Source organism: Gallinula chloropus (assembly GCF_964237585.1).
Source record: "Gallinula chloropus genome assembly, chromosome: 1".
Classification (NCBI taxonomy): Eukaryota; Metazoa; Chordata; class Aves; order Gruiformes; family Rallidae; genus Gallinula; species Gallinula chloropus.
The window spans coordinates 3,910,438-3,935,049 of NC_140085.1; the positions used below are offsets into that span (position 1 = coordinate 3,910,438).

General features: G+C 43.1%; 1 protein-coding gene across 1 annotated transcript in view; it reads right to left on the reverse strand.

Moving 5' to 3' along the window:
• Window positions 1-19,763, reverse strand: part of MKLN1 (muskelin 1) — a 102,556-nt gene extending 82,793 nt beyond the window's left edge. The window contains exons 1-2 of the mRNA XM_084270143.1: window positions 19,647-19,763; window positions 5,488-5,557 (exon numbers count right to left, since the gene is read on the reverse strand). Of these exons, the coding sequence (XP_084126269.1) occupies window positions 5,488-5,557; window positions 19,647-19,738 (162 nt within the window). The 5' untranslated portion in view covers window positions 19,739-19,763. The remainder of the gene's footprint in view (window positions 1-5,487; window positions 5,558-19,646) is intronic.
• Between the last annotated feature and the right edge of the window lie 4,849 nt (window positions 19,764-24,612).

Genomic DNA, 24,612 nt, shown 5'->3' on the forward strand with positions numbered 1-24,612 from the left:
AAGAAAAAAAAAATATATATTGCCTCAAGAGCTGCAAGCAGCTGGCTGCATGGATATTTTTGGATTGCTACCAGGATTTTTAGATGTGACAGACTATTCTCTATAGCTTCTGAAAGATGTGATAAAATTGTACATAAGATCAAGTGATATATTAAACCTGGAGATAACAAGTCTATGAGATTTCAGACAAATATATATACTGAGATTTGACACTTTTCTGTCCTATTGCTGTAAGCAACATCAGTACATTTAGTGCTGAACTATTAATGAAGTGTTCAAAAAAATCTAAATTATAAGCTGAAGTGTGTGTTCATCAGAGACATGGCACGCAGGCACTAATTGGAGTAACTGTGCAAAAACCTCAGACTAATCGTTGCGCCTCAAATTACAACACAAAAAAAGATGCTACAAAACATTAGAAGAGTAAAATTTCTGGATTATGATTACATGTAAGTGAAGATGCACAAAGAGCAGAGGAATTAGTATGGCACTGTACACCCAAAAAGCAGATCCAGTCCTGTCACACTGGGAGCTGTAGCAAAATCCCAGACTTTTCTGAAGCTCTGGTCTGCACTACAATTTGATGACAACCATATGGATGCTGCTGCATCACACAACTGAGTGTAAATTTTATAAATGTACTTTAAATTAGTTCCTGATATGATCTACACAGCAGGATGGAAATCAGGAGAGGAAAACTGGTCTTCTCAGATGCAAAACTGAAACTGTTTGGACACTGCTGCTAACTTTATACATATGCTCTTTAATTGTTAAAAATTCACATTTCCACAAATATGCTGGCCCGGATTCCAAACCACACTACACAAACCACCCGTGCATTGGAGTCACGTTGTATTTTAGTAATTTAACCCTTCAACCATTTTTTTGCTCAAGCATAGGAAGTTCCACACCAATATGAGGAAGAACTTTTTCACAGTGAGGGTGACAGAGCCCTGGGACAGGCTGCCCAGGGGGGTGTGGAGTCTCCATCTCTGGAGATATTCAAGACCCATCTGGACGCCTCCCTGTGCAACCTGTCCTAGGGAGCTGCTTTGGCAGGTGGGTTGGACCCGATGATCTCTTGAGGTCTCTTCCAACCCCTACAATTCTATGATTTATTTTTTTTTAGGGAGTAGTGAAACTTATACTGCATATGAAAATAAAAACACAGAACAACAGGAGCTGCCCGTGCCCACAATATAAGCCTACCCATTGCTTTGTAATTAAGCTCGTGGCTAAACAGAAATCTATCCTTTTGTTCTACACATTATTAATCAAGCCAGTCAGAGCAATTAGATGTTCTTCTGCATGCAGTCTTCCAACTTAGACCATCACTGGGACATCAGGATGAGCATTTGTGACAGGGCCATGGTCTTCAGCGCTACCAACCTTATCACTTCACACTTCCCATCTAAGTCTAGAACTAGTTTAAAAATAGAACGATCAGTCCTCTTCTGCCTGAACAGGTTACTACATAACAGGTTTGTTATTGAATATATAATTTCTGGGTCATTCTATTTCAAGGCTCAAAAAAGATATCTAGTCTAATAAACAGAAAAACAGCTGTCATATGTATTTCCTTTCACTGGCACTCATTCATAACCAACTGGTGGCTTTCACGGCCACAAGAATTATTTAACTCTACCATACCCATAAAGGCAGGCAAACCCTTCACTAAAAATAGTCGTGTGGCAGCATTCCAAGTGTCTAGACTTCCACTTTCATTTTCTTTCTCTTTTCAAAAGGGTTTAATACAGACTCAAGCAAAGCACAGATCCTCCTTGAGCTACAGAATACGTTCTCAGATTTTTACCCACGTTCTGATTCATGCTCATCCTAGCAAGATGAACACTCGGAGAGAAAAGGTGCCTGGGAGGTTTTCTGTTTCCCTCAACAAGGGAATATTTATATATTATGTAATTCAATATTTAGGGACTCATATTTTTACCTCTAAGCCAGCGCTGCACCACCACCTTGTCGGGGAATTACTAAACCTTTACATTAAGGTGAGACACTGATGAGACAAACACTAGTGATTAGGGCTGCAGCTTATTAAAGTATCTCGCAGCACATTCCAGTAAGCATGACTGACATTAGTCCTTGTGTCGTGTGGGAGCCCTACTTTCAGTCAGAGGAGTTTGAAACAAGGAAAGCTTTATTTTACCAAGTGTTAGTTCACTTCCTGTCCTGGACTATTATGGCCACCCACACAGTTTAACAAGTGCGTCACCGCAAAGGCGACCAGTCTTTACATCATGTGATGCCAACACAACCCATAAACTTCATTTTCTCATTTTCCATAGGACACATGATGTTCATTGTGGGGATTAAAAGTCATGTCATATGTGTATATATATATATATATTTTTTTTTTTTCCTCATTCGTGGGGACATGAAATACTCAACTTCTAACACAATGCAACTGATTTCCCATCTTCTCCCCCAGCACATTTACAACTTGGTCAAACATTATTTCAACTGAAGTTTTCTAAAGTCTGCCTGAGAATTTCAGCCACCTGGCAGAATGAGAAAGCAGGAAACCTGAATTGAAAGTTTTACCCACATTAAAACGTGGCAGTTGTTCAACAGGCAAGATACAAGAACTAGCTATTCTGAGCAAAGCAGAACCAAATCTGAAGCTCTTTTGTCAAGTATGAGACAAGACCATTTGGAAATGTTTGCTTCTATTAACACTGAAATAACAAAAACTGCATTGTTTGCACACAGGCCTCTGCTGGAAACTTTAATTTCTCATTTCCTCTCTCCAGTTAATTTTTCAACAGAGAAGTCGCACTGTAAAAAAATACTTTACATGAATAATTAAGCACTCAGGTTAGAAGCATGAGAATTAGCTAAAACATATATTAGAGGTACTGTTAATACATTATCTCCAGCACTCGTTGGGCTCATTAAATACATGAGCCACTGTGCAGCATTTTGTATTCTCAATATTGGATACAAAGATCACAGTAAGAGGAATCAAGCAGGACAGCCTTTTCCATGTAGGCAGACAGGCTTTCTGGTGCTTTTGTTTTTAAATGTCACAGAATAAAACTCATATATATGGTCTTGCCAATCTCAGATGCCACTAGGAAAGACATTTTGCAAGAGACAGACAAGAGACAGAGAGATACAACAGACACATGAAACATATAGATATAGTTCTGTGATCTATGATCTCACAGTCTATGGCTTCCTGACGAAGGGGAGTGAGGGCACAGGCACTGATCTCCTCTCTTTGGTGACCAGGGATAGAACCCAAGGGAACGACGTCAAGCTGCACCAGGGGAGGTTTAGGTTGGCTGTTAGGAAGAGGTTCTGTCCTGAGAGAAAGGCTGGATACTGGAACAGGCTCCCCAGGAAAGTTGTCACAGCCCTGAGCTGGGCTGAGGTCAAGAAGTGTCTGGACGATGCTTTCAGCCCCATGCTCTGACTTGGCTGGTCCTGTGTGGAGCCAGGAGTTGGACTTGATGTTCCTTATGGGTCCCTGCCAACTCAGAAAATTCTAGTACTCTATGATTCCAAAGTTAATTTCTCTCATATCAAAAGTTAGGTTTAAATGACTTGCTTATGTGGGGCAGTGCCCAGTTCCGCAGGTTAGTAGTTCTGCAACAGCATCTTCATTCAATCCGTGATTGGATTGAATAAGTATAGGAAGTTCCGCACCAATCCACGGAAGAACTTTTATGCAGTGAGGGTGACAGAGCCCTGGGACAGGCTGCCCAGGGGGGTGTGGAGTCTCCTCCTCTGGAGATATTCAAGTCCTCTCTAGACACCTCCCTGTGCAACCTGTCCTAAGGAACCTGCTTTGGCAGGTGGGTTGGACCTGATGATCTCTGGAGGTCCCTTCCAACCCCTACGATTCTGTGATGATCAATACAGATAAAATTGTTGGAAGTCACCTCTTAACAAGATCATGTAATTTGCACAGAAGTCACTCTAATTATTCCCTGCTTAATGTACTTCTCTGAATATAACTTAAACCACTGCTTGTCATTTTTAAGTACAGGTTAGTAATATTCTAAAGCATCCACTTACAAGAGATGTATTCTCATACCAGAACCAAGCTTCTAAGAGCACAGAATATTCATGATGGCTCAGATACAACAGCATCTTTTAGCAACAACTGTGAGCATCTCAGATGAAACACCCAGTCCAAAGATACGCTCAAAACCAAACTGGCCTTGTGAATAACAAAGCCCTAATAAAAAGATGTGCTTCCTGCATGAAAGGAAGTAAAGGATGGCATAGACTAGGATACAATAAATGCTCAATAACCATTACCTAGCAGTCAGTAGTTCCTAGATAGACTAAAACTGCTTCAAGCTATGGAATAAATTCCTATGTTGCTTATCAAAATGTATATACATAAAAAAACCAAATTAAGAGCAGTAGATGCACAGAGGCATCAAGAGGATCAAAAATTATTAGTCTTCACAAGCAGGTTTATGAAACACAGTCAGTATAAACAAAATACTTTTCCCTCTCATCCTAAACACCCAAAACCAAAACCCCCAACTTTTACAGACACAACAGTATAGAACACTGCCATTAAAATCAAGAAGAAAGCCTTTCAGCTGGATGGGATAACCTGCTGCTGTAAGGTGCCATCAGTCTTGACTATAGATTTATTAACACACCTTCAAAGTAAAGTAGCAAGATTTACCTTGAGACAAATTCTCTGAGATCTAACCCATGAGGGATACTTGGATTATATAAATAGATAAGCAGAACAACTTTAAATGAGACAGATAAGGTGCAACATAACCTGATGTGCATCAGTGTTTTAAACAAAAGCATTTATAAAATCTAGTGTAAGAGATAGAGAAGCTGATCAAACAGTACCAGAGCAATAAAGTGTAGATCTAGCATGAAGAGAAGGATAACACTTTTATTAGAGGGGAAAAAAAGAAAAGGATAAGCTTATTTTCTCTGGGTAATCTAACAATCTAATTAATAGTGAAAAAGCAAATTAGATGCTATAAATCAATACAAATCTTTCTTTAATAAGGTGATGAACCTGCAGAAGAGGTGACATTCACATCTCTTTAAACAGAGTCTACATTTCTGCATGCACTATTAGGAGAAACAAATACAAGCTCCTTAGATGTAGGATTCAGGGCCAGCAATCTACAACAGCTTCCAGTAGTGCTGACAAAGGGGGACCTGCATGCCTCATTAGCAGCTTAATCTAACCATAAGGTTAGATTATTTCCAGTATGATCACAATTGTCAAGGATGAAATGTGAAACTTCCCCCCCCCACACCCCCACCCCAACGAAGAATAATTTATTGAAAGATCACAAATAAATTCCTGGAAATGAAAATACCTAATGTACCAACACAACAACCTGAATTTCACTGAAAGCAAGCAGCCTATAAAAGCTGTTGATATAGATAGCAGCAGCTTACATTTAAAATAAAAACTCCAACATGCATGCAGTTGTACAACACAGCTAGAAGAGTTGCAGAGATTCAGGTGCTTACCTGGGGAGGATAATTGCTTTCTGAAGACCATCTTGAAGACTGATCATTGGGCTTGTCCACCAAGATATTCCTAAAAAATGAGAAGCCAAAAGTAAATTTAAGCAACTGCCACACTGTATTCTACCTCTCTAAAAAGATCTGTCATACACACAAAATAATTAACATTCTCATGCAACTACTCAAATCACTAGGCAGAGACTAAGGTTTTCCCCCCCTCTTTTATTAACATTTTTCACCATTGCTATTTTACAGGACCCATCAAAATACGCCTCCAAGCCCCGTGGTTATGAAATGGATCTCCAAGTTGCGAAATAAAAGAAACCCAAATTGTGAAACAAATGTAAAACAGATGAATTTACGTACGCCCAAGTCCGCAATGAAGTGGAAAAAACAGTCTCATTCACCTCAATGGGTAAGAACTTTTCAGTAAGATTAACAAGGATGAGCAGTAAAACAGTTAGGAAGCCAAAAACTGTCCTTTACTAGACAGGGGATACTGGAACGGAGGGAACAAGCTGCTAACCTACTTAAGCTTTTTCAGAGAGTAGAAGATGACCATCTAAATTCGTGCCAAATTTTAACAAGCATTTTTCTTACAAGATAGAAGAGCACACAGGAATGCAGAAGCTCAACTCTTCAACTGGCAAATTTGCCTCTGAGTTGTTTTCTTACAGTTTGGAATACCACAGCATTTAAATAATTAACATAAATTCTGAGTAGGTTTTGGGTTTTTTTGGCTATCTTCTTGCTAGTCATACGAAGGATCTGTCTTCCCCTCTCCTATAACCACGTGGTAAAACTCACCTCCCAGATTAAATTAAAAACTTTTACAAAAGCCATCCCTAAAATAGATACAGCTATTGGTAAGGTGATGATGCACCCACCACCTGCTGGACGGGTCTTACAAGCTCCACCACATCCAACTAACAAACTCACCAGCTCATAAAACTTATGTAAAAAGAAGGAAGCAGTCATCAAAAGGCTTATGCCATCTCCATCTGCTGTGTAGGAGGAAAAGAACACGAGCATCTGGATTACTACAAAGGACTGGAGGAAAAAGCGCTCGTATAAAAGCTCAGAAGGGAAAGAGGTTAAGTCGGAGGTTGAGCATTAACAGACAGAGAAATTAGCTCGCTCCTTCCACATTGGGCAGACCAAAATCACCACACTAGCAACGGTATCCAAGCAATCCTGCACCATGACAAGGGCGACAGCAAGGAGCTAGACCAGGGTGGACCCTTAAAATCCATACATTTTAGAGAGCTGAACTAGCAGCTCTCCATCTGCAAGATTTACAAGAGAGATGCCATGATCTTTATGTGGCATAGAAGCCAAACTCAGATTTTCTCTCCTGTTAGCTACTTTCCATCATAGCATTGCACCAATAACACATTTATTCACACCTCCCCAAAGGGGAAACATGTGTTAACAGCATACAGACATGCACTACCCTCTTCTAACCCCATAAAAATAGGAAACATCAAGTCATTAGTCTGCACAATTAAGCATCCAACTGAGTACATGTAGTATGCAGAACAGAGAGGTTTAACTCCAAAAGAAAACCTATCCCGTCTTTAATTACAACTGACAAAATGAACCAAGCAAACCAAAGGAAAGAACTTGGAAACTGATGAGACACAGATTTATAACAGAAGTTGGCAGTCTCAAAGCTCAGTCGCCACTAGAAACCAAAACAGACTTATTTTGAGAAGTATCATACCTGCAGTCCCCTACACCATGCCATAGACAAGATAAAAGATACTTACTAATTGCTTAATAACTAAATATCTGCAGAGAGAAAAAACTTGCTAAAACTGAAGGAGTTACTCATCTTACATGAAATACTTAAGAAATGCAAATAAAACCATGTAACACTGTATGGTTCTTCTCCTTCATGGAACTTAATTCTAGCATGCAAGAAGAGAATTTACCCTACAGAATAAATTTTATTTATGATGCTATTAGGTTTGTTTAAACATTAAGACTATAAGCTCTTCACACATTGAGCAACATTTGCAGGAGCTGGCACAGTTACATGGTCAGATAATGCCCTGCTGGAAAGAGGTATTTTATAACTGGGACAGATCCCAAAGATCACATTTTTAGAAGTAGATTTGTTTGCTTCTTCAGGCCAAAGATCAGTTTGCCACAACCAAGGAGGACCTAAATCAGTACAGCTAGACTAGATAAAAATCCTTCTGCAGTGACAGAGAAAAGGGACAGGCAAGTCCCACAAAATTAAGGCTAAAAGGAAATTTAACAGATGAAGATAGCATTGTCACTGGAGTTATAAGTATGTTGAAAACACGTGGGTTAATTTATTAAGATCAAATAAACATTGAAAAGAGAAGTCTATATACATATAAAGACAATTTATTTAATGGTTTAGAAGAATTTATGGGCTTGGAGTAATTCAAACATTCCAGCAGTCATAAGACAGTAAGAAACAAACAAATGCATATCCTAATGACAAACGCCTTTTTCCATGTAAAACCCTTTCTCTGGACATCACAGAACTCTTGCACAGTACAGGGAGGCAGGTTTTTCAGATGTGACACCTCGATAAAAATCTGAGAAACTTGAAAAGTGAAAATTCCATTAACTGGGTAACTTCCCACATAATTTTCACAAGGCATTAAAAGAAGTATTTGTAAGCCCTCGAGCTATGACAAGCACCAAATAGTTTTGCGCAAGCTTTTCCTGTGAAAAAAAAAAGCAACCCATTAAATGCAGCTTGAGATAACTCATAATCATAAACTGTAGATACAAGATCTAGTCTAGCATAAATCTACACCTCTGCCAAGAGGGACCATTCCACCCACTTGTGCCTCATCCTCCCCCTCCCTACACCAGCAGCTATAATAAAGATTAGCATAAATAACTCCTTTAGTCAGACCAGTTCTCCAATTCAGCTTGCTACAAGTGCCAGAACAAAAGGAGAAAAAAAAAGATGAGCAGCTGGATCTGTCCAAGGGATTCATGCTGGAAGGAACTCCCAACACTGCTTTCTCACTGGTAAGAAACTACTAAGAAAATGAGATGTCACAGTACCTCTGCGACTTGGTGGGCACTCCTACCCCACCCTAAAAGTTAAGCAGGAGGAGCTGTTTTATTTGCAACAGATTGCAAGTCAGGAGTGGTGTGCCTTTAATTCATAGTTAGCTTCCTTCATGGCTATTAGCATCTAAGCCTCTGCTGCAAGCACCCCCATCATCACTAAGCAAAGTGCACTGTTCTGGCTGCCCTCCTGGCAGAACACAGTGGAAGTTTGGGGTTTTTTATTACCCATACAGATGCTGGCCTTACAACTGCTGGAAGTAGGTAACTTTTCCTTTCACCAACTCAGAAACCATCATATCCATTGTATCAACTGCTGGATGATCTCTGCTGGAATCAGAGATGTCCCCATGCTTGGTATTACCAGAGGACTCCTGGACTTCAAAATGCTGCGTGGTTTCAGACACAACAGTCACTAACCAAGAGCTTTGCTTTGGGGGGAGGGAGAAACAAGATGACTTTGCAGAATACACTGCAAATTAGGTTTAAGGCTGCTACAATCTGCATCTAACCTAAATATTTCCATGAAGCTGCTATTAAAGAAATGCAGAACTGTAGGAACAAGTCCTTAAGAATAAACAAATCTGAAACACCAGCTTTGCCTGACACATTCAAATTGCTTTTCAGAGAGCAGTGGTGCAGAGAAGGGACTCCAAAGGGATTTGGAACTCAGATGCAGCCCCTGTACAGAACGGCCAATGTACCATGCCATTGAACTGCAAAAACTAGTTGGGCTGCTATGAAAACTCAGCCCAACTGAAAGTGGACAAAGTGCTTACTTTGGGGTTGTCCATGTGACAATTTTCTCATTTTTTCCTACAACCATCCCAAGTTCACAGCAAGTTATCAGAGCCTGGTAAATAACAGACAAGCAAGAATACAATAACTTTAACACACAGGCTAAACTTTCCACTAAGCCCACTTTTGAGAGGACTATAGGATGTGATGGGCCAACTATTTCAAACATGTGGAACCATCACACCAGCCAGAAAAAAGCATCAACGAAGATACTCCTGCCCAGCCTAGACAATGGAATGTACACACAGACTTAACCAAGAGGAACAGAAAGAACAAAAAAAATCCACCAAAATCTCCTATTCCATGGACCTCAAAAGAACTAGAGAAATTTTTCTCATAAAACTCCCAGGAACTCATTGCAACTAATTCTGATTTCAAACCACATTGTATGATGTTTAAAATGCTGTGTATACCTATGGCTCTTCCCTAAAGCAGTTAAAAAAGAGGTTTTCAGGTTCTGCTGTAAAGTCTCTCTACTGGAAAAGTTATCTGCTTAAAATGACACAGGGATGTGAAGGCATGAAAAGGTCTTGGTTGAAACTGTCACACATGACAATTAATATGCAGTTTGTAGAGACGCGTAGGAAACAAAGCTTTGTGGATTTAGGTGGGTTTTGGGCTTGCATCTTAAAACAAGTACAGGAGTAGTAAAATAAAGTTTGAGTTACACATATACACAACTGTGCAACTTAAAATACTATGCTATTACTAGAACTTACTGCTCAAATTTGCTTCTGTCTCCTCAGCAGCAGCATTCCACATAAACATCCAGTAGATTATAAATTTACTTCCATCAAAAGTAAAGCACAGCACGCAAAAATATATAGATGTATTTAGAAACTGCCTCACAGAAATACACTTATTAGATCACAGCTGACTATACTGGACAGCAAAAGAGGTATTTTTTAGCTCTGTCCTAGAACTAGATCCATTAAAACCAGTTTCTGGATTTAAGCCGCCTCTCAGCCCTGCCAACCTGATGATACACAAAGGCCTTTACTAAAAAACAACTTTTTAAACACAAAATGACACTGACTCAGATGGTTCCAGTAACACCAGTTGGAAAATACACCTTCCTTTCCACTCCCCTATGTAGTTAAGACTTCTTTAAACAAGGTATTTTTGAAGCATCAGTGCTCCCTCCTGACACATCAGAAATTAAATGTTACCAATAAGGACCAAAATCACATCAGTATAGTGAATTCACAGCAAGTTATCAGAGCCTGGTAAATAACTTCTATTCCAGTGGCACTCAACAACCCTAAATCACGGATTAAACTTTTGACTGTATCACAGCACTGAGCAATCCAAATCCTTAGCAGCAAGAGCTCCCAGCTCCAGGTTGGTAACATCAGTATTAGCACTGCAGAAAAACAGACTGAAAAAATAAAATAAAGCCAGAGCTATTGGCATATGCTGGCAACTATGGTACCTTCACAAATTACAGATGATTACCAGCATAATTGTCCTGATGTTTAGGAATTAATAGTTGAGATACAATTTAACCAGTAAGTGATGCTGCACCTTTAAGCTTAAAAAATATCAATGTTTGTTCTCTTCCCACACTAGCTTTGGTGTTAAATTTAAGAATTGATAGATCACTGAAACAACAGACCTTTCTCTTTTAAAGTGTATCTGCTTTTGGAAAAGAAAATAAACTGCTGATGGTATCAGCAATTACAAAGATTGTTTCACTTGACCACCTTAGAGAGCTGATATTACTGAACATACGATTACCTGGACACTTTCCTTTTGCCCATTTGTTCTCATAGTCAGTATTCATTTCTGCATGTCTAAGACAGAAGGATACTTGTGGATTACTTAAAAGGCTGGATTTCAAAGTACTAACCTCAAGCAATGTGGCATGCATTCAGCCTAGCCTATGAGAGGTTCCTGGAGGTTCCCTGAGCAGAAATAAATCCCTGGCATGATAAAAAGACCAAGAATAGGGTGAATTCTATCCTTTGATATTCAAGGAAAAGATGAAAACGTTAGGTTCTTCAGCTCACTGAATCTGTAGCCTGTAAGATATTGTAGTAAAATCTGCCAGAATTTAAGATATGACCAGTGTTGGCCACTTTGCAACAAGGTTTGGTTTTCATTAATAAACCAAAACAACCTCACATTTAGCTGGGAAAAGTAGTTTGGACATAGTGAGTGAACACAGAGATCCCTACTACCAGGAATCAGCAGAAGAGTCACTGAACAGACTTCCCAAACCTTCCCCAACACTGGTTGTGCAGCATTGCTCTTGCTTCTGATCTCCAACAGCCCTGAATAAGAGCAGAAGAAGGAGAGGTCCAGCACACATCTATGTAAACCCACTCTGCTCTATTTTGGAAGCAGCACAAGCTTGAAATACTTCTAATACACATATGGAAATATTTGACAAAGGCCAGGAAGTAGATTTAGGTCTGCCATGATTTCAGAGTGTTGCAACAATGCTCTTACGTGCCACAATGCTAATAATATTTCCATTCAAAGGAGGAGGCCACAAAAAATGGATTAAGTGATTACATGCAAAGATGTAAATTCCTAATGTAAGCCATAAACACGTCTTTAATATTCATCAGAACTATAACTTCACACTTAGTAAAAAGTTCACCCAAAAAAATGATGTCTGTAAAAGAATTTAAAGCAGACTCTGTTCAACCAAAGAGACTAAAGGCCCCCCCATGCCCAAACTAATGGCACATATGAAGCTTTTTCACCAAAAAGTTGGTGAAAAAGAAAATGTCTCCTGGTTCCAGGTGGGACCACCTTCACTGTATTAACCTTAATTTTGAAAGGAAAGATTTCCCACTAACAATGAAACACATTTCTGCTCAGGGAAGCCAGAAGACAAAATGCTGAGCTAGGAAAATAAAGAAACATCAGCCTGTCCTTAAGTACAGGTTCTTTGGGGAACGGTGCTATAAATCAAAAACATTTGCCCCCAAGAACTACATTAGGGAATAATTCTATATTTTGGGGCAATATAAATAATTCCTGCTAAAGGGTACACCAGTTCCCAAGTCAATATTACTTCCACATTTGACAGTTTCCAAACCCTGTCCCAGAAGGCAGGGTTTCTGGGAGACAAAATGTGAAAGTTAACAGTAGCAGTCATGGAAAAAAAGCAAGTTGGGAACTCAATTCAGCAATTCCTTACAGGTCAGTTAACCTAATGCAAAGTTTTTCTTCCTTTTTAACCCTCATTTCTTCAGTCATAAAGCTTCCAAATGTAGAAAAGGCTAGAAAATTAGTATTTAAAAGCCAAACACTGCTGGAAGTATGTACCTATAGAAAAACATTCCAGAATAATACAGGTAATGTCCTAAATAGAGCTTCAGTGGTTTCTTTAGGAACCTTCCCAGAGTTTGAGATTGACATTATGAACCCAGCAGTCAATCTGGGGAGAAAAGGCAGAGAGAGGGCTGAGGAAAACACCACCAAACTCAGAATGACCAGTGTGCAATTTTTCTCCATTACCGAGATCATGTCATTTTCCAGGAACTGCAGAACAGGCCAGAGGAGCAGCAAGTGCTATTAACCAGTTCGCTTTTGCAGGTTAAAATCAGACATACAGGCTGCTACCCTCAACATAAATATATGATTGTGTTCCTTGATTTAAATTGATCCAGGAAATAAACTCTCAAAGATTACGCATCCTGAGTTTCAAGTAATGATTAAAATAGCAACTACCCAAGGTAACAAACCACTTTACATCTTCCCTCCTCCCCTTCCAGTAACTAGTATATTATTGATTTCAGACCCAGCTGAATTTACAGTCAACTGTTCACAGAATCACAAGGTTGGAAAAGACCTTTAAGATCATAGAGTCCAACCGTCCCTGTCCTGTGCTAAACCAGATCCCTAAGTACATCATCTACCTGTCTGTTAAACACATCCAGGGATGGTGACTCAACCCCCTCCCTGGGCAGCCTGTTCCACATCCCCATGACTCTTTCAGGGAAGAGCTTTTCCCTAACATCTGATCTGACCCTGCCCTGGTGCAGCTTGAGGTCATTTCCCCTTGTCCCATCTCCTGTCACCTGGCTGAAGAGACCATCGCCCACCTCTCTACAACCTCCTGTCAGGTCAGTGTAGGCAGTGACAAGGTCTCCCCTCAGCCTCCTCTTCTCCAAGTTGAACACCCCCAGCTCCCTCAGCTGCTCCTCATAGGATTTGCCCTCCAGCCCCTTCCCCAACCTGGTTGCCCTTCTCTGGACTTGCTCCAGGACCTCAATGTCCTTCTTATGGTGAGGAGCCCAAAACTGAACACTATACTCACCAATGCCAAGTACAGCAGTTTGTTCCTACAGCATTCTACAGACCATAGTCAAAAAAGCAAAAAGTTTATACTAACATACAATTAAATTAAGTCAAGCACTGGCTTGCTTTGGAAGTTTGGAACATGCTGACCACTAGATAACTGCCTGAATCAATGCTGCCCACACCATTTAACCTCAACGTAAAAATCTTGATCGCATCATAAAATCAATGATGGTGATAAACCTAACTGTGCATTTTAACAGCAATCTGCTAAAAAGATGATGAATGTGCAGAATAAACTATGTTCTTTGCCATGTTAAAAGAAAAAAAAAAAGAAGAATCAAACAGACTGCACATGCTGCCTCAGCAGTAACAACAGTTATCCCAAGGAAAAGGTGCTCTTTTGGAAGGAATGTTTTAAGTCTTTAAGCTAGTAATTAGTAATCAGGAGCTAGAAAACCTTTATTAAGCTTTCAGGATATAAAGCCACATACAGAACAAATGAGCCATAATCTGATGATGTTAACACCTCCTATGAAAATTTTACGTTCTTAATATTCCCCCAAATGCCATCCCAGAAAAGGTTGAACATCAGAGTAGTACAGGTTATACCAGGTTAGTCACACCAGGGAACTGGAGCAATTAGCATTTCACCTCCATCCTTCCACCAGTGAATAAAACTCTGTCTAATCTCCTAAACAGCAGCTGTATCTTAACTGGAGCTTAAAGAAATTTCTTCATATACTACAATATTTGGTGCTTTTACCTGGGAAGGAAGAGCTATCAGACTTCTGATGACAACGTAAGGAATAAATGACTTCATCATTTTGTGATTTTTTTCATGCCCTTCACCTTTCTGACCTTCTTTCTCACTACCTCACCTTATCACACACTGGAGAAGCACCCAATACTCACATATTCAACCCACACATAATTTTATCTTCCACAGAAATATTTTTGACATACTGAATTCCAGTTTTAAGAGAAAACTCCTAATTGATTAAGTAAGGGGAGAAAAAAAATTAGCCTGTCAGGACAGTAGATTGTCTAAAAGCATCAAGAAAATCTAAACAATCAATCAGAGTAAAAAGAAAATATAATATTTTTCACTGGACACTGAATAGGACAAGAAGCAGAACGGAAAACATCTCTATAAATGGGGTTCACCAGAGAGGAACTCAGTTCATTAGTCAGTGTTGGCATTCCAGAGTCATTTTAGCAAATGTTAAAAGTGTTGATCAATATTGCAAAGACACCAGGAGCAGGTAGTTACAGCCAGCAGGTATGACTGTTCATCTTCCCGTATCTAAAGGCAAAGCAATAAGGAAAGTGAATTGGTTACACTGAAACGCTCAAGTAAAGCTATAAACACTGACAGTTTAAGTTGAAAAAACTACATTTGTGCTTACATGTGTAAAAAATACACCTCAAAGTCCCCATTCTACGGCTTGAATGGAAGTGATCATTGCTCTGTAACTGAAGTTATTTAAGAAACCATGAGACATAAGCAGTATCATTAAGAAGATGAGCATGGTTCATGCTTCCTGAAAAGCTCTAAAGCACACTTCAGTAGTCCACCTTTTCAGTCTGGTTTACATAGCTTTAAACTGCTGAGACCTCAACAGAAAGCAGAACAGAAAAAAACAAACCTTCTCTCATTAGTTATGACTGATCTCAACCTGAACATGAGGTTCTTCAAGACCTGCATGCATGCAGAACAAAATTTATGAAGTTATAAGGTACACATCTGAATCATCAGTTTCATGTGGTAGGAGGAAGGACTGAGAATCACATTTCACTAGCCACAAATACATGTTTTTTCCTGTTACAGAAATCTCAGAGAACAGTGGAGTTGTAATTCAGCTTATTTTCTAGCTGACGGGTTGGGGTTTTTTTTTAAGAAATCCTTACGAATTTTACTTTAAAAAGTTTGTTACACATGTTCTCCCTACTTCCTTGCTAATGCTTTCCAATGCCTTAGCTATGAAAACACAGGAGAGTACATCTCTCAGGGTAAACACAATACAGCAGTAGATGTTTGATCAGCCTGGGCAGGAACTTACTCTCACATCCTCTTAACTAAGAAGAAAAAAAATTTGCATTCTCACTTTGGAAACCTACACATCACTCACACTGTACTATCAAAGTATCTTTCGCTTAGTTTACTTCCTCTGGTTTGATGAAAACACAGAAAACCAGCAAAAACGGACAGAATTAAGTATATTGTAACAAATCAGCTGGATCTTTCGCTGTTCCAGTACACTTCCTAAGAAAGAGACACTAAAAGCCATCCAGCCTTCAACACATAACATGTCAAACTGGGACTTGCCAGAGTAACTCAAGTCCACAGCAAAATAGAAAAAAAGGTGTTGCAATAAAAAAGTTACTTCCAATTAGGTGGGGTTGCAAATGGCATTTAATTATCAACTAAGAAACTGATATTATTTTATATTCTTAATAATTTAATATATCAATAACCCCCCTCAAGCTAAATACAGGAAACATACTGGTCTTCCTCTACAGAGATACCATACAGGAGGAAAACCTGAATGAATCTGAAGATCTGAGCAACAGAACTGGGATGAAACTTCCTCAACAAGGTACACGACTATCATAGCACAGTAAAAAGCTCCTGTTAGTCTCCTGTGTGGGATTGCAGCCGTATAAAACAGTGACAAATGGATCCCAGCACATTAGCCAGCCACAAGGTATCATCAGTCACAAGTCTGATGCAAGCACTAGAAAGCCATGGTCCTAGGATACAGCAATTTAGCATTTGGCAAGAGAAAAGGGTACATGACTGCCATCACGCAGAGCACAATCCTGGTAGAAAACCAGGCTACTAGAAACATCAGGATATGAAAGTGCTTCTCTCAGAACAGAGCAATAGCTTTTGGTTCTCTTCCTGCCCAGAAGAAACAAGTTTGAACAGAGTTTACATTACCTTCTATAAATTGTTCATTCCCTCCTTGTCCAAAAAAAGAAGTGACCAAGCTCATCACTTTCTGCAGAAGACCAGAGAGGAATAAAGTCCAGATCTTTCTCAGTGTATGTCAAAAGACACAAGTGCTCGTTTGTGAAGCAACTGGTGGTGGTGGGGGGGGAAATCCCTAGGTTGGTCCCTTGTGAGATTTCAGGGAGCAGCCTCCCACGTGGCTCCATTCCTGCAGGAAGGAACTGTGGAGAGGCGAGGAGGGGATCGGATGGAGGAGTCTTGGGCGATGCGCTGGGTTGAACGTTTTCCAAGTTGAACAAGCTGAAGCCTCTCAATGCACTGCTGCCTCTGCACAGGCAGAGTCTCTCTGGAAACACCAGATGTTTCAAGAACTAATTTCCTCTTGGATCAATTTTCTTCCCAAAGGCATAACCTCTCCTACAGCACAGGCTGAACTAGCCACTATTACTAGACTAGCTCTTTCACTTCTACCCACAGTGTTTTTAAAACAAATACCCAAGTCAGTCTTCCTGCTGGTAGCTACAAGCCAACAGAGGACAACTCCAGCAGTTTGAAAAACAGTGGAACTATTCTTCAGCAGACTCAAGGAGGACAATCTCTATTTAGTGTTTGGAAAGATCTTTGAAAACGTGCAGCACTAGCAAAACAGCCAGAAATGGGATCCAGAACTAACTAAACCCCCCTGCACTACAACCAAGCACAACAGGGAAGATGCTGGCATTTACCAGAAGGAGCTTCTTTGTCATTGAAAGAAAAAAGGTGTCTGTCAATAGACTACTGATCCAAAAACCAGAACATGACCAGAAAGGTCTCTGAAAAACACTACCTATTATTACTATTAAGAGCAGCCAACCAGGCAATTTCAGTGTTTTGAAGAGTTTCACTATCAGCTCAGCATCGCATAAGCAGATGCAGTGTAAGTGACTAGGCACCTAATTTCTTCCCTGGACAATGGTGCTGAAACATTTATACTTCATAGCTTTGCTTTCCATTTAAAACCATACAACCACTTAAGAAAAAAATATATCATAGAAGACAGTACACAAGTATTAGGACCAGCCTGACCAGCATGCCTCTGACCAAGGTCAGCATGCCAGATAATAGCTGTGTCACTATGATTATTGAAAACTCCTGAAGAGCCATTAAAATTGTTTTTACTGATGATAAGCACATTTAAACAGTATCTTAAAAGCCAGCCAAATACAAGGTCATGCATTTGTAAAACACCAGCCCTACTACAGGACAGGGAATTGTATCACAGAAGGCAATGACATTAAGGACTTTGGGCAGCACTGCAGATACCACGTGAACATTAATTCCTGACACGAGTCTGTAGCAAAAAGGACTAATAGGAGCCTTGGAAAGGAGTATCAAGGAGAAAGACAGTATTATCTCTTTATATTGCATCAGTGAGATCAATAATGGACTGTCACCCTTCCATTCAGGGATCAACACCTTAATATGATGTTGAAAGCCAGAAATGCTGGTAGAAATAATGACAAGCAGAATCACTGACCTGAAGGAAACACCTGAAAGTCAAGTCTTTTAAACAAGAAGGGTACAGGGATTACTTTATCATCACCAAAGATTATCAATTAGAAAAGAATTCAGTCCTTTTTAATATCTAACAAAGCAAATGTAAAGAAATATAATTACTAGGAGTTCATCCAGAAAAACTGGGTTTTTTTCAAGCTTCACCTCATTTTGGAAAGTGGAGATAATTCATTACATTAATAATTAACAAATAAGGCAACCCTGCCACTTGTTGACAGTGAGTGACTTAAAGGTATCTCAATCCAAGGTTGTTAAATCCAGCACAATCAATGATTAGACAAGACTCTACAGCCACAAACGACCGAGGTGCCCAAGCTCTGCATTCCTAACGGTCCTCCCAACCTCCAACACTGAAGCTGCCTTAAAAAAAGGCATATCAAAAATAGCACACCTAGACCACATTACAGTCACCTCCAAATTTTACTTCCAGTAACCAGAGGAATGTAACAGGCGATAGCTGCCACACAGCCAAATCTGCCATTCAGGACGAGGTCACATTAGTACAGCAGCACAAACTAATGACTGTAAAACACAGCTCCAGTCTCCTTTTGCCAAACCCTGAATTCCTAAAAGCAGAAGGTGAGAGCAGCAGATGACCCCTTCCCCAAAACTGCTCACAACAGGTGACTGTGGCCCAGCAAGCCTCCAGTTTCAGAGGTCAGGGGCAGGGATGGAAGCCCAGCTGCCAAAAAACACACTGCTCACAGGCACCTGACATACCCAGACCTGCAGGGATGGGGTTGGGGGAAGGGAAAGGTTTATTTATCCTTCTCCCCATTTAACCCGGTGACCAGCCTCTCCCAGCCACAGTGCCCATTTCCCCCCTCAAATCTGGGGCGAGCTTCTCCTCTGCACATCCGTCCCCTGCTCACACTTGGTAATGACCCTTCCGGCCTGGTGCTCACACACCCACCTCCATTCACCCCCCAAATACCCAGGCCAGACCCTCCACCTCACGAAAAGCTCCTTCCCCCCCCAAATCTGTTCATCAGCCACTCTGCAAACACACACGTACCCATTCTAGTGCTGGTACTCAACCCCCTCCCAAAACACCCTCCTAACCCTTGCTAAACACCTTTTCCTTCACACATCTTGCAAAATGCCACTGACCAGCCCTTCAAACACACACAAAACCCCCCCAAACCCGCTGCCCAGGCTCTCTCACACACACAGGAGTCCCCACACACACCCTGCTGCACAGACTCTCCCTCACACACACACGGCTCCCCCAACCCCACCGTACAGGCCCTCCCCCACAAACAGCCCCCCCCCCCAAACCTGCTGATCGGCACCCACCCGGCGGCCAGGCCTCCCCTCACCAGCCACAGCCTCAGAGCAGCCCGGGCCTCCCCAGTACCACCGCACCGGCGGTGACTGGGCCCGCACCCCCCGCGCTCGCCCCCTCGGAGCCGCCGCTACCGCAGCGCCGCCCGCCGCGGCCTCCCCGCGCAGGCCACAGCAAAGGCCCAGCGCAGGCCCCGCAGCCCGTCGCGACGCGGAGCGGCCCAAAGCCGAAGCCAGGACCGCGGCCGGGACTCACTCGGGCAGGTAGGTAGAAGAGAAGCTGCTCCAGCGGTGCAGGGTGTAACCCAGCACCCGACTCTCGGGGCCCGCCGGCCCCGCCGCCGCCATCTTGTTGTCAGCAGCGGCAGCCGCGGCCCCGGCAGCGACCGCGGGGGGCGGGGCCGCGCTCTTAAAGGAGCCGCGCGGGCGGGGGGGCGGCGGTGGCCGCCTGAGGTGGGGCCTGGGCGGGAGGGTGGCACCGCGGGACTCCGGTGGAGGGGTCGGTACCCCGTGGTGGTTGGGGTGCTATCGCGCTGAGGTGGGCTCAGGGAGGTACTCTGTGCAGCTATCGTGGGCCTCGGGGTGCGCTGTGGGGCTGAGGTGGGCTGCGGGGCTCAGGGGATGCCCTGTGGGACTCAGGAGTTCCCTTGCGGGGATGAGGTGGGGTGCGGGGCTCAGGGGGTGCCCTGCGGGGCTTAGGAGGTGTTCTGCGGGGCTGAGGTGGGCTGTGGGACTCAGGAGATACTTTGCAGGGCTCAGGTGGGCCATGGGGCTTAGGCGATGCTCTGTGGGGCTCAGGAGATGCTCTGCGAGGCTCAGGAGATGCTCTGCGAGGCTGAGGTGTGCTGTGGGGCTCAGAGCATGCCCTGTGGGGCTGAGGTGGGCTGTGGGGCTCAGGAGATGCTCTGTGGGGCTCAGAGCATGCCCTGTGGAGCTCAGGAGATGCTCTGTGGGACTCAGGAGATGCTCTGCGAGGCTGAAGTGGGCTGCGGGGCTCAGGAGATGCTCTGCGGGGCTCAGGAGATGCTCTGCGGGGCTCATGTGGGCTGTGGGGCTCAGGAGATGCTCTGTGGGACTCAGGAGATGCTCTGCGAGGCTCATGTGGGCTGTGGGGCTCAGAGCATGCCCTGTGGGGATGAGGTGGGCTGTGGGGCTCGGGGAGAACACGGTGAGAGTGGAGTGGGGCATTGAATGCCAATGGGAACGTCTCCTTTCTCAGCCCCACAGCAGCCCTGGCTGTGGGAGGATGCTTTGGAAAGGGATCTAGAAAAATGCAGTGGGCTTTGATCCAGTCCTTCTGTGGGTAGCACAGTTACCCTTCCTTGCTCTGTTTTATCAGCTAAGTATTTGATCATGTATTCTTACACTTCCCAAGAAGCTTGTTTTCTCATTTATGCCAATTTTCAAATGCTGGGTGGTGGGTTTGGTTGTTTTTTTGAGGGTTTTTTTTTTCATTTGTTTGGTTTTTTTCCAAAGAGTTAAAGCTATTAAAGCCACTGTAAATAACAATAAATAGATAAATAAAAGTAAATAACAAGTAAAATGCAAATGCAGACGATTGAGTTGTTCCCAGATTTAGTGTTTTACCAACAGTCCTGTTTGAAAGCAGTTTCAGATTGAGCCCTGGGAGCCAGAATTAATCAGGGGCTTCTTCCTTGGGTCTTTTTTTCAGCCCATACAACAGCTTGTTTACATGCTTCATGGAGAAGCAACCTGGAGGTCTGGGCTGTGGGAATGAATCCAAGTGATGTCACACATCTCGCGCCCTGTTGTATTTAATAACCTTTTTTATTTTTTCTTTTGCTGTGGATTTTAGGAAATAACTTATATTCAATAATTTCCTCCTTTGCAGTGGATGCTGCTGCTGGATAATTTGCCAGCAGCGCTGGTACCTTTCTGGGTCTGCAGTGTCATGCTCAGTTGGGAAGGAAGCTTCCACTAGGATCTCCATTCCTGCACTGGGTTGTTTTTCAGTGCTTTCACCCACTGCCTGGCTGCATACCATGAGGCTGGCTCTGGAACCCCAAGCACCTATGGGATCAGCATGTAAGTTGGGTCTTCTCTGATGCTTTATCTGTCTGAGATTGTTGTCAGGTTTTTCCTGGGAGATGTTTTCACTCAGAGCCCCTACCAAAGCAAGGGGGAGGCTTGGATATCCCTGGGGCATCTCTGCGCTGCTTGAGAAAGCAGAGGAGATATTTCAAGACCAAGGAGGGTGGGGGGAAAAAAAGCCAAACAAATAAACAGCTGTCTGTTGGAAATGACAGATTGGAGAGATATTATCAGGCAGGACAGCAAGATGCCTGGCTAGATTAAATTAGCACAAAGATTTTTTTTTTATTCCCCCCCTCCCTTTTATTTTAGGAAAGTGAGTGAGAATGCGGCAGAAAAAAATCTGCCTGTGGATGAAAAATCCGTTCAGCAGCCTCGAAGGCTGAACATCAACTGGGTATTTCAAAAGCAAGGGGGAAGCAGCAAGTGCTTCATCTCAAGACCCCTTCCCAGGAGGAGGGTTTGCAGCATTTTCCCTGGTATCAAAGCCACGCAGCTCTGCAACGGCACAACAAAGTCTACACGCAAAGCGCAAACATCCACACCTCCCTCTGCTCACAAAGCTTTTTGAAGTTTGTTGGCCTTCCCATGGCATTTCAGACTTTGCTTATCCAAACTTATGCCTGTGGGCATCCCCCTCCCAAAATTACCACAGGAGTATTAAAAGAAATAGTTTACTAAGGATCTTACTAATAATATACTCCCAACCCCAGAGGACGAGATGTTACCTCAGCATTTGGAGCCTCGCTAACAACCAGCCCAAGAGGAGAAATGCCACCTAAAACCTGTGACCTTTCAATATGAAGCTCAGGGGATTGCAAATGAGCAGTGGGCAACACCCCCACAGCAACCAGGAGGAGGAGGAAGAGCCAGAAACCCCCTGCTCGCTGCTGCACAGTGCAGACCACCCCAGGACTTTCTCTGCCCTGTATCCTGTTACCACTCGAATCAAGACCTGCATGCCAAGCCAGCTTATTTTTAGTGCATTTTGGACTTTAAGTGAAGCAAATGCTGGTGAAATATGCAGTACTGACAGCCCTGGAAAATTCATCTGCAGCCTCGGCAGCAGGGAAGGCTGTGAGGAAGCGAAACAATCCCTGAGCTGCAAACCAACTCCCCCGGTTTCCCCAGCTCAGCCTGCCCAGTGCTGTGCAGTCAGTCCCTGGGAGAAGGTTTTTCTATGTTCTGAGTGGACTGAGCGCAGTGGGGAGGAGTGTGGCATGCAGGGGAGCAGCCTGTGCTGCAGATTTGGACAGCATGTGAGCCCCCAGCTGATCTCCCTGCATCCCAAGCAGGTCGGCTGCTAGAGCTTAACTGCAGCAGGCATAAAAACAGGAGAGACTTGGAAAGCATGAGTGTCTGAGACCCACTTTGCTAGTCCAGAGCCATGCTGTGCTAATGCAATGCCAGATCCATGCAACCTGGGGGGTCCAAGGGCACTGATGCTGCCCCATGCTGCCTCCAGCAGCGATTCAGACCCCCTGCTTTGGGGGGCAACCCTAAAGAAGGCACTTAAAATCCAAACATCATGCAGAGCAGTCCTATTTCTTATTCCTTCACTTGGGACCTTGTTGAAACCCCCCCAGCACGATTTGGTGCCTCCCAGACCTGAGCTGGGTAGATCCATGCTGCCTGTGGCTGGCTGCTTTGTGAGGATGAGGCCACAGAGGGGAAGCGAGAGTTTTCCTAGCAGGAAAGAAATGGGTCCCTTTGGTGTTTAGGGAACAGCCGCCTGAGGAGGCAGGAGGTCCCTGGATGGGTGCCTTGGATAGGAGCTGGAGTTGCTGGGAGAGGCCAGGGTGACCACAAAAGATGTCCCCAGCATCTCTTTGCCAGGAGGATGCGCGCACAGCACTTGGATGCTTGTCGTCAGTAAGCTGGAAATCCAACCACGGGCAGCTCAGGGATTTGACAATTGTTTGTGTCTGCCTCAAGACAAAATATCTCATTCCCCCCCACCCCCCTCCCATCCCAAACTTGCTCCTCTACTGCGTGTGTGTTTCGAGTTTCCTCATGCAAAACCTGCGTGGGTGTTTGGATATGTAATGAGCACATAGTTCAGGCTGAAAACAAGTTGCACGGACGAGCCAAGCAACGCCAAAAAAATGAAAGCAATACAAACAACAACATGGCATGCAGCCATACCAGCTCGATCGTGGGCCAGCCGGATCTCACGTACTCCCTGGAGCTGCAGAGCCCATCAGCTGTTGGAAAAAGAGACCTTTAAAGACAAGCGAGAGGAAATAGCATTGGCAGGGCAGGCCACAGAGTGTTTCCTTCCAAAGCAGGACAGAGCCAAGGACATTAGGCAGAGCTGTAACATTTGGGGTCTCGTTGCTCAGCCATGAAGTAAGGCAAAAACCTCTAGTAGGCTGCAGTTGTGTAAAGTCCTATTGTTTTCCGAGCGGAAGCGGAGCGCTGGCCTGACGTGGTATTGTTGTAGCGGCTTTTGGCGATGCTTGCTCACCTAACCCAGCTCCTCTCCAAAGCCAGGCCTTCTTTTTAACTCAGTACATCATACCAGGGGAATAAACCCGCCTGCCTAGACTGGACTCAGGCTGAAGAGCATCCTCCCAAGCTGAACGTGCTGCTTCCCGTAGCATCTTCAAAGGAAAAGACCTCTAACTTGTGGGCAAGGCTGGAGTGGGAATGAGAGGGATTCAAAATCACTCCCCAACCAAGCCTTCATTTGTGATTGTCTCTTATTTTAATGACACAATGGGAAACAAAGTGGCACAGCTGATTGAGGCCTGTTTTCTGCAATGCATATCCTCACCAACCATGGGTGAGGGCAAGCCTCAAAGGCAGGTTATTTAATTTTTTTCCTCCTTTTAAGGAGCAGGATCATCTGTGCCTCCTTACAACACAGTAAAACAATATGTCTTTCAACATAATAAAATACCTCTTCTGATCTAGGCCCTGATCCAAGCATCTGCTCCTAGGCCATGCAGTTAAATACCTGCTCGAGCCCTCTTCACCACCTCTTGCTGTATCCGTCCTTTGGTTAAAGGCTTAAATCAGTGAAAGAGCTCACTGGCAATCCAAAAGATTGAAAGAGGCCTGAAATACCAGTGCCTCCATACCCACATGGGCATAATTCTTTGTATAAAAGGCAGCTTGAAAAGGCTTGTTTTACAAAGCACAAGCCTGCAATTTTTACTTTTATTTTT